Consider the following 11,220-nt stretch of genomic DNA (forward strand, 5'->3'; position numbering starts at 1 on the left):
GATTTAGATGCTAATTGGATTATCATGATATATATAAAAAAAAAAAACACTGAAATTAAACAAATTCACAAAAATGTAAATTATTATTTTCAAATATTTTAACTATATTATCATTGTTACATTTTTTAAATAATTGTAATATTTAAAATTAATAAAATATAACAGCCGTGTGCAGCAATGAGATGAAAACAGTGGCACTGCTGTGGAAATATGAATGTAGAGCTGTTCAAACAAACCTCTCTTAAAGAATCTGAATAGCTAATCATAGAGCTAAACAGTAAATCTATTAGCACTATGATTCAGCAAATGAACAAATGTGGTCTTTGTATGTCTAACGAGTTAAAGTAAGCGGTTGGCAAACAGTTTTCGAAGGGCAATTTGATCAATCTGATGTACCGTAATAGAACTGGCAAGGCAAATGCTCCAACACAATTCTGTACATGAGCCTGAATTATTTAATTCATTTAAACTGTTGTTATATGGTAGTGGTGTACAACTTAACTTGCTCCACACATTTGCCATGCATTTTTTGCTGATTAATGGTTCAAACATATTACACTGGTACAAACTGTTTAAAAGGGTCCAAATAAAGGGTAAAATAAGGGTAAAATATATTTTGGTCCTGCATGTTGTATCACTCATAAATAGTAATGGTTTAAAACATAAATAATGCATACAAACAAAATTAAAATACATAATGAAATCAGATCACATTTGGGTCCAGGCTGTTGCTGAATCGTAATTCTTGTTTTTATATGTCCTGTTCTTTGGACAACAAGAGAAAAGAGACACACAGTGAGGCAACCATGGAAAATATGAACTAAAAATATGAAGGAGAGGTGCCAAACGAGAAAAAGACAGAAAGAGCAGAGAAAGAGAAAGAATAAGCAAAAAAGACCTGTCTGGCCATCTTCAGAATGGCCCTCTGTGAGATTCATCTGCACCTGAGAGAAGGATAAAGAGTATTGAAAATTAACCCCAACAGGCCAATCATTTCACTCTAAAGGGTTTATTTTTTAAATAATGGTCATCCGACTGTACTTATTCCATGGTTAAGTAAATATACTAGTCAACATTCGAAGTGGATCAAACCTTTTCATCAAAGTTGTCCTAAAACCCAAACCCAAAATGCCTTCTTGTCTAAAGACAACTTTTTACTGTAAATAGTTGGACATAAAATAATGGGTTGAGTTTATTAGCTTTGTTAGCAGTGTTGGGGAAAGTTACTTTTAAAAGTAATGCATTACAATATTGCGTTACTCCCTAAAAAAGTAACTAATTACGTTACTTAGCTACTTTTTATGGAAAGTAATGCGTTATATTACTTTTGCGTTACTTTTTAAATATGAGCAGGGCTTGATTGTTTTTAATACAAGAAATTACATTAATACAAATGTAAAAGCCCTGTATCTTGTGAAGGAAAAGTAAATTCACGTCTGTAAAGTAAAACTCAGGATAAGAAGGTTTAACACTCTTCAGCAATAAAAAAAATTAAGCACAATTGTTAGTTTATCTAAAGTCATTTTTGCGTATTAGTCTGCTTGAACTGGATCATCAAAGGTCAGCAGCAAAGACATTGGTTAATAAAATGAGATTAGATACATTTGTGTTGTTTAACATATTTAATTATTGCAGTTTGCGTCATATTCTGAGTTTGCATTTCACTGTTTTAATTCATTTTGATGAATATTAATCTGTTTTTTGCGAGTGGGATAGCCCATCTAAGTGCAAATAGCCCATCTTGCTGGCAAAGGCTATTTACACTAACTCCGCTCACTAATGTTCAACATCAAAGAAGCTAGTTCAACATCAGTTTCAGTGGTGTAGATGGTAAGGTGTATGCTTTTTGACGCGATCGACCCGAGTTCGAGCCCACCTTTTGCCAAACATTTTTTTTCTCCCTTTTCAAATCTCATATCGCATCAGAAAGGCATTTATTTTCAATAAAAATGAAGGAAATAATCAAAAAGTTGAAAATAAAGTATCGGGTAGGGTTAGGGTAGGTGTAGGGAGGGCTTTATTGTCCCAATAAAGTGGCATCCATTTAATAAATTTGAATTAAAATTATAATTTACACTCAGTACGTTATTATTGCGTACTGTTTTATAATGTACTACAATACTGAGGTGCAGATAATTGCCACTATTTGCAATAAGTAGTATAAATAGCAGAAAATCTTGCTATTTTAACAGTGTAAATAGAATCCATTGCTATTTGCACTTAGTGCAAATAGCCGCTGCCAAAAAGTAACTGGCATTACGTTTTTGAAAAAGTAACTCAGATATTTTCTTGTAAATTAAAAAGTAATGCGTTACTTTACTAGTTACTTGAAAAAAGTAATATTATTACGTAACTCGCGTTACTTGTAATGCGTTACCCCCAACACTGTTTGTTAGAGACAGAACATGATGGTTTCCTAGATGGGAAACGGTAATCATTCAAAAATATGTTAATGCTAAATGCTTTTATTGACCAATCAGAATAAAGCATGCCAGAGTTTTAATGTTGGCATGCAATGAAAATTCAACTATTACCTAAATGAAAACGCATTCTTATCCATATATTGCATGCATTTATTTCCTTATTTTATTTTTTTATTTTACTGGTGAAACGACTCTGGTGATGTAAGTCAGGTTTCTCCATTCATTCGTAAGCTTAGACCAAGCCTCTACAATCGACTGAAACTTGCAACAATCACTGAATAGAACCAAGTCTCCGCCTTTATTTATATATCATTTTTATAAATGACAATGTTCCCCAATGTCCTTAAAATAGAGGTTTTGTCAGATTTGGCTTGAGAACTTCTCAGGACAAATTTGGTTCCAAAATGTAACTACTTATAGACACACACACACACACACATACACACACACTCTCACACACAGGGCAGTATTGTATGAGCATTCTCACACACGCATAGCCTACTAACATGTGCATGTAGTGCTGGATGAATTGCATTAGTAGCTCTCTTCTTACATATTAATATTGTTGAATGAGTAGCATTTACATTCAAACACAGCAGCCAAAACAGAAGATAAACACAAATAAAACACAAATGTCCCACCCAGGATAGAGTTTAAGTCTTTGGCTTCTCTATGCTGCTATGCTCAAGCCTCCAGTTCAACCAGACTGATAAATGAGCCTGGTCACTATAACTCGAGTAGGCTCTCTTTCTTTTTCTCTTTCACTCACTCACTCTCTCACATACACACACACACACACACACACACACACTCACTCTCTCTCTCTTTTATTGCCATCCCTTGATGTTAAACAGGACGTCTCCATGGATACAGGAATAAACAGATGATAACAAGCCCTCAGCCTTTAAAGCCCATTTCAGAAGGGAGTAACAGGAGAGACAGCGAAAGAGAGAGAGAGAGCAGAACGGGACAGAAGTTGTGCAGACCTGGGAGAGTGTGTGCGTGTGTGTGGATTGCCAGCAGCTGGAAGTCAGTAGCACAGGTACGAGCGAATTCACTGATACTAATGTGAGAGAATGTCTTCATAAACAAATGCACATGCATGCATGCACTCATCTTGTTAGCTATATGCGTGCACACATAACATCATATAGACCCATAATACACCATGCATCAGCAGCTGTGGTTTGCATATTGAAACATGCTGTATATAAATATTGCTGCACAGTAAAGAGTAAATTCAGTGCGTAAATTGACGTAACAAAGTGGTGTAATTTCAAGACAAGATGACATATGTTACTGATTTTGTACCTAAACAAATCTGAAATTTGCATTCATTGCTATGAGACACTGTGTTGAATGAAGTATCCATCATGACTATTTTATTGTTGGTATTTTTCTCTCCTTCTACTGGTCATAAAGATACAACACAAAAATCAAAATGGGTAAAAAAAGAACGTTTTAATTGCAAAAAATTTTTTAAATACAATAAAATAATAAAAAATAATAATACAAATTTAAAATCTACTGTTTTTCAACAGACAGTAGTAACATGTTCTAACTGCAACATCTGCAATCTAACTAAGGGCCATCAAGTGCCAAAAGATGAAATCATGTTCACTTTGGATAATTACAACTGCCACTGACTAAAATAATTTAGATTGCAATTATGCATAAGCTAAATATACTGCATGATGTTTTCCCGGTGGCACATTGACACATGGCTATATTCATATTATAAATGTTGAACAAAACACTGCTGACATCATCAGGTTAATTATAGGGCTGCTGTCTGTCTGATCAGAAAGTAAACACCCACTAAGTTGTATATAAATAATATAACTTTTTATGGTTTGTGATGATCATATATTAAAATCTATTATACTTCAGTATGAAATACAGAGTAAGTGTACAGAAACATGTTATGTGGGGAATACAGGTATCCCGCGGGCAGGACCACAGAGAAGGTTTAGCTATAAAACTCTGGGGCTGAAACATATGATTATGATCTGCTCATAAAGTCTTCAGGACATGTGTCTGCTGTTTGTTTGTGTGTTTTGTCTGGATGGGTGGGTACGTGTGTCTCTGTTTCCGTCTTTAATACAATGGTTTCCATGGACACCTCCACAAAATCTTGTCCTGAGTGAGGGGATCTCTGGGGAGGTGGGCAGTGTGTGTTTATGAGGACGGCTGCCTTTGCATGTGTGTTCGAAGGGTGAGGCTCATGCTCACAATGATGTCTTTATTCGGCCGCCTGTGTGGGAATAACCTCAGCAGCAGCTCACACATGATCCCTCATACACTATTAGGGAAATACACAGCACACACATGCAACATGTTAAGCATGACGACTTATAAAATGAGATAACTTCAACGGTTCAGTGACTGAGGAACTGTTTGACACACCAGTGATGATTACACTTGTGTTTGGATTCATTCTCCTCAACAAATAGGAAATGACTTGTCTGCATAACTTTTTTCTTTTTGCATTCAGCAAGAACACATTAAATTAATCAAATGTGAAGGAAAAGACATTTATAACATTACCAAATATAAATGCTATTCATTTGAACTTTACATACATCAAAGAATCCTGAAAAAATGTAGCAGCACAAAAATACTAAGCAACACTGTTTTCAACATTGATTATAATAAGAAATGCTTCTTGAGCAGCAAATTGGCAGATTAGAATAATTTCTGAAAGATGATGTGACACAAGATTGGAATGAGTTACATTTTCAAAAATATGAATATAGAAAATAATTATTTTAAACTAAAAATATTTCACATTATTACGGTTTTACTGTATTTTTGATCAAATAAATGCTGCCTTGGTGAGTGTAAGAGACTGTTTGATGCAACACTTGTGTCATGAGCTCAGAGGAGACTACAGATGGCTGAAGGAGTTGGAGTTGAAGCCAGGGCAAGCCCACCCACTGCTGCTGTACACTCATCACCTCTCCATGAGCCATCGGCTGCCAAACTTCTGACATCCATCTGAAACATTCCACAATAACTCCAAGACACATCAGACCATACACACTCTTACTCTCGCCTTCATCAACAATGGCTGGACTGTGCAGACACACCAAGAAAGTTTAGAATCGGCCACTTCTGAAATTCCACATTATCCAAGCACATCCACAGATCCACTGTGCTTTGAATTAATGCAGCTGCAAGTAGAGACAATGCATTCTTGTACTTTACATCACTAAGCTCAACAATCCATTTATATTTGCTATTTTATGCCTGCGAGATTGAGGCTGGAATGGGTATTAGCAAACATTTGATTCATATTAATGTCTCTACTGTCCCTTTTCGTAGTATAGTACTAATAACGTATAAGGTATCAATGAAAGGCAGTAAAGGCTGCAATACACTACTCAGCATTTAAAATGGGAACAGATTTAAAACGCTAGGCATCCTACACTTGCCAAATTTTTACTGAGCATCATACACTGACTAAATTAATACTTTCACATTATTCAGAATCAGAACACAACAATGTAAAGAATACATATGTTCTAAAATTGGCTCAAAATATCAAAAATGTATGATATCCTCCAAACTGGAAGGAATCGTAGTTCTAATCATAATCATAGTGCTAAAAAACATAGTGCCCATCAAACAGTGCGCAATTTTCTATGAATCTCCAACTGCCCAACTGAAAGTCGTTTATAGCAAGAACAATAACTATATAGATAACTAATGCTAACTATATTAGTGTTTTGTGAGTTATGTCATCTGTCGCTTTAGTTTTTAAAGTCTGGTGGATTCTGATGGCAGTGGCTGTTGTATCGTTCACCAGCTGGAGAAATGTTTCTGAAAGTGATTATTGTTATAGTTGTAGTGTGAACATCCCTATTCTCATATAATTAAAAAAAATAATTATATTTATAGTCAATAAGAGATTTTCATAGTGACAGGGCACGGCATCACTATGCATAATTTTGTATCTTAGCATTAGGAAACTTTGTTCGCTGGAAAAAAAGTAGAACTACTAAGGAGGAAAAGGAGCCGTCTGAAAATATTAAGGAAATGTGTTTTTGTCTGTTGAGCAGTGCTCCGAAGTGAATAATTAGCAGTCTGCTGAGTTCTGATAATCACCTCATAAGCTCAGTCCTTAAAGACCTTAAATTTTAAATCAGGCTCTGTTGCTCCACACACACACACACACACACACCAAATGTGTTACTTTTGGCTGGTTCTTTAATTGGTATTTTATTAATTCGGGCCATTCAAAACGCAATGGAAAAGAGGGTGACCTGCTGAAGAAGTTTGCCAAAACTCTGCAATAAGAAGACAATTAGTGAAATATCTCAAAGCCAAAATCACAGGACAATTTAGATAATGCAGATAATTTGGATCAGTCAGAACTGCTAAATTAGAGCGTAAGGTGCTTTGTTGTCTGGGCTTAACCTCATCTGTACAAGGCTGTAGACGTTATGTTTGTATACTGTGTAATACACATCTGAGATTCCAGATAAAAATGCAGTGTAATCTTTCTTTTCTGAGTGTACCACAGGATTCTGTCTTCTCTTTCATCATTAAGGTTTCAGTAATGCCAGTTGATCATGCCACTATTGCAGATGTCTTATTTGGTCAGTTATAGTTCCATTAGGTCATAGTCTTACTATTTGTTTGGCAGAATACCCAATATGGCAGAAAGCACAGAAATGGACGAGCTTCTGAGCGCCTTTAAGAAGTTTGCTGTTCATGGTGACACCAAAGCCACCGGAAAGGAGATGAATGGGAAAAACTGGGCTAAACTGTGCAAAGATTGCAAAGTTATTGACAGCAAGAATGTCACCGGCACTGATGTAGATATTGTCTTCACAAAAGTCAAGTGAGTTTTTCAGCATTTTTTGTTCTGAGGACTATTTAAGTCTTAATATATATATTTTTTTTTACTGTGCATGTAAAATAAACCACGTAGAATGAGAAATATTAAAGTAGATATTGTAAATATCAACAATATTGTAATAGATTAAGTGTTAAACTTGCAATGTAACAGAGATATTAAAAATGATATTTATTGTATTATTTAGAGCAAAGACATCTCGGGTCATAACATATGAGGAGTTCCAGAAAGCTCTAGAAGAACTGGCACCAAAGAGGTTCAAAAGTCAAAGCAAAGAAGAGGCACTGCAGTCTATACATAAGCTAATCGAGGGAAAAGAACCCACCAATGTTGGTGTAACGGTAAGTCAACCATTTGAAAACAATCATTTAAGGTATTTTTGTATGAATGTATTTTGATATAAATAAATGATGCGATGGCATCAAAATCAATATTGACATTTCAAAACAATAGTGTTACAGACTACCGATCAAAACTTTGGGGTGAAACTTAAAAAAAAATAAAAATTCAGCAAGGATGCATTAAATTGATAAAAAAGGGATTGATTAGTAAATACATTTATGTTACACATTTCCATTTCCAATAAATGCTGTTCTTTTAAACTTTCAATTGATCAGAGAATCCTGGAAAATAATCATGGTTTCACAAAAAATACTAATCAGCATTGACAATGATAATAAATATTTCTTGAGCACCAAATCAGCATATTAGAATGATTTCTGAAGGATCATGTGACACTGGAGACTGCATGCTGAAAATTCTGCTTTGCCCTCAGAAATAAATAGCACTTTAAAATATTCAAATAGAAAAACAGCTATTTAAATAATATATTATAATATTTCACAATAATAGTGATTTTTAAATCAAGCAGCCTTGGATTTATTTGGACGTCTTTAAAAACACGGAATAATCCTAAAGAAAAAACAAGAAGAAAGAAAGGTTATTTATTTGCCATTTTATCCTCAGAATGACATCGTCCATCTAGTTACTAGGCTACATCAACTTCTTCCATATAAAATCAAGGCTACTAATATCTTAGATGTGGCAGAAATATGGGGGGTATTGCCCTGAATATTTAAAATGTAAGATGAACTAAGAAAAACCAAGCCTGCCAAGCAGTTGTTGCTCGTGAAACTCCATCAACGCTGCACAGTTAGGATGTCTCCTGTATCTAACACTTAATTCAACTCATCTGTAGTTGCATGCGCTTTCTATGAGCTCATTTGGATGTGTCAAATAAAAGAGACACCAAAAATGAATAGTGTTGGTGGACCTCCAGAAGCAAGATTGAGAAACACTAACAAGGTACTACTACGTCACTCCTCAGTCGGTTCAGCACTAGAGGGCAGTAACAAATCAAACACCAATAAATCAAACCTGGCAACTAGTTAAAAGTTCAAAAGGAGTTGCAAGACTATGTGATGTGTATGTGGAATTCATTCAATGCAGAAAAGGCTCTGCTGAGGCAGGCTGAAACAGCCTGGTTAAAAATGTTATTTTTATTATTTTCAGGTTTGCTGAAGCACATTTCTAGTTCCATTTTTATAATACTTTCCATTTATGATATCACTCTTATTCACTCATTTTTTATTTGTTTAACCATTCTAGAAAGTGGCAAAAACTGGTGCCGTGGATCGGTTAACCGACACATCTAAATATACAGGATCACACAAGGAGCGCTTTGATGAGAGTGGGAAAGGCAAAGGAAAAGGTGGGCGGGAGGAGATTGTGGAGCAAACAGGTTACGTAGGTGCCTACAAGAACGCTGGGACTTACGAAGAGAAGACAAAGGCCAAGTAAGGCCCCAATGTCTCCACGTCAGCAAGCTCTGAGCTTCATCTTCATCAGCACTTAGGTCTGGACCAAAGCCAAACTTGAACTTTGACCTGTAAGATCACACAGCCACTATGCAGTGTAACACAGGAAGTGTTGTAAATGTTTGTCTTTAAGGATAAAGAACACAGTATTACAGTCGGTTTTCTTTAGAAAGTTGACAGAAGGGTAAGAGAGGAACTGGTGTGGACTGGTCTCAATCCTTTTAGATACCAGCCCCTGCTGTATGTAGGATTTCAGGTGAAAATCTCAAAGAGCAAGCATAAAGACAGCTCTTCGGGTGGGGAAAGAGATAAGTATTTGTTTCAGTTTTTATGTTGCTGTTTAATAGCTACAAGAAAGGTGCATCTAAATATCACAATGCTTCAGGAAGGGGACACAGGAAGCCCTTTAAGAGATTTATTTCTTCCAACATGTGTAACGGAATTGCTGTCAATAAAATATTCATTGCTAAAACTTAAATGTCATTCTCTAAAGGATAATGGCAAACCAGCTGTATTAGCTACTCTTCTGTTATTATTTCCAAAACATCACTGTCATATCTTTGTTTAAGTTAGCTTACTGTGTTACTGAAACTGGAAACTGCCTTTGTATAAACCATTACTAAATAACTTTTGGTGTGCTTTATTTAACAAAGTTTTGTTTTTGTATTATTATTATTATTTTAAATAACAAATAAATACATACGCAGCTCTTTTTTTCCCTGAGGCAACAGCAAAACTTTTCTGGCAGGATACAAGACTAAAACAGACAACACAAAACATTGTGTCTGTGTAAGTACAACTATTCATTACTATAACTACTAGTTTCAAAATAAAGATGAAATAGATTATGGTTTCACATTCTACAGCATGCTTAAAAACATCCATCATGCTCATATCCGGTAAAACTAAGGGGTTTCAACTAGGGGTCCATGAATTGGGGATCCCTGAAGGCTGTTAACTAAATGATATGCCAAGCAAAATTATTTTATGTTGGAGGTTGAAAACCTTTTTTGCTTTAGTCTGTTCAGCACTCGGCACATAAAATAAAGTTCTTTGCACCTGCCTGTGCTGCCTCTCATAAACCTAACAAAAATGTGCCACTGTAACCACAGTAACCTCCAAAAATACAGTCGTAAAACTGTGGTTAAAATAAACAAATAACACCAGATACTTAATAACAAAGCCAAAAGCGCGGTTTACTGTCATATCCAGCATTGCACTCATTTGTCCGAAATCTCCCCTGAGGGACAGGCGCTGGTCCCGCTGTTGCCACGGCAACCGCTCCACACACAAACAAAACAGCGGCACCTGGCTCCGGCAGCCTTCCCCTGCCCTCTGAGTGTTTGTAACCAAACACAATCGTTCATGGCAACGTTTGTTTGATTCATCTCCTTGGAAACGTTTAATCAAAAACATCTCGCTCCATTCCATCTCGAGCCTTTGTTGCTCCTGTCGTATGTTGACGAATGGCATCCACAGCAGCGTCGAGTTCAGTGATGTTCGCTGTAATCAAGCGGCTGATTAAATGCCTGTTAACATGAGTCTCGGAGCCCGACGGGCGTGACTGGCGCTGCACATACAGTGTGCCGCACATTCAGCCTCTATGGGAAGGTAACTTTTTTTAAAGTTAACTTCCCTTAATTGTGAAACCAACCCAACTGTTAAATATTTCGCATGCTCATATTCCATATTTGTCAGATTAACCTATACCCCTGAGACCCCCCCCCAAAAAAAAGCTTTGTGAATTTAGTATTTTTTCATGCCATTACATTGTTTAGAGCATTAGAAAAAAAAATTACAATTAACATTTTTGAAAAATTATATTTTATTTATATATTTTTTTCTATGTCCTCTGTAGAGGACACTAGGACTAAGTTTTTCTAAAAATAAAATGGCATTAATAGACATCAAAAAGGCTAAAGCAATGGATTTTTTTTTAAAATCACCAATACATTTTTAGGTTTCAGGATTTTTTACTTCTAAACTTTAAGGATGATTCTCAACTATGTTATAAAATATATAACAAAATGATTTGATATACCATTTTGTTTTATGCAATATGTCTGTACAAATTTCCATAAACTGGTTTTCCCAAACACAGTGTATCTATACTGTATCT

At 35.6% G+C, this 11,220-nt stretch overlaps 1 protein-coding gene across 1 annotated transcript; it reads left to right on the forward strand.

The window, feature by feature from the left end:
* Window positions 1-3,206: 3,206 nt before the first annotated feature.
* On the forward strand, window positions 3,207-9,953 carry LOC306872445 (tubulin polymerization-promoting protein family member 3-like). Its single transcript, XM_079421005.1, has 4 exons — window positions 3,207-3,465; window positions 7,072-7,269; window positions 7,472-7,625; window positions 8,893-9,953. Exons 2-4 carry the CDS (start codon window positions 7,082-7,084, stop codon window positions 9,082-9,084), a joined length of 534 nt encoding a protein of 177 aa, XP_079277131.1. The 5' UTR covers window positions 3,207-3,465; window positions 7,072-7,081; the 3' UTR covers window positions 9,085-9,953.
* Window positions 9,954-11,220: the final 1,267 nt, after the last annotated feature.

This window comes from Barbus barbus (assembly GCF_936440315.1).
Source record: "Barbus barbus genome assembly, chromosome: 1".
Taxonomy (NCBI): Eukaryota; Metazoa; Chordata; class Actinopteri; order Cypriniformes; family Cyprinidae; genus Barbus; species Barbus barbus.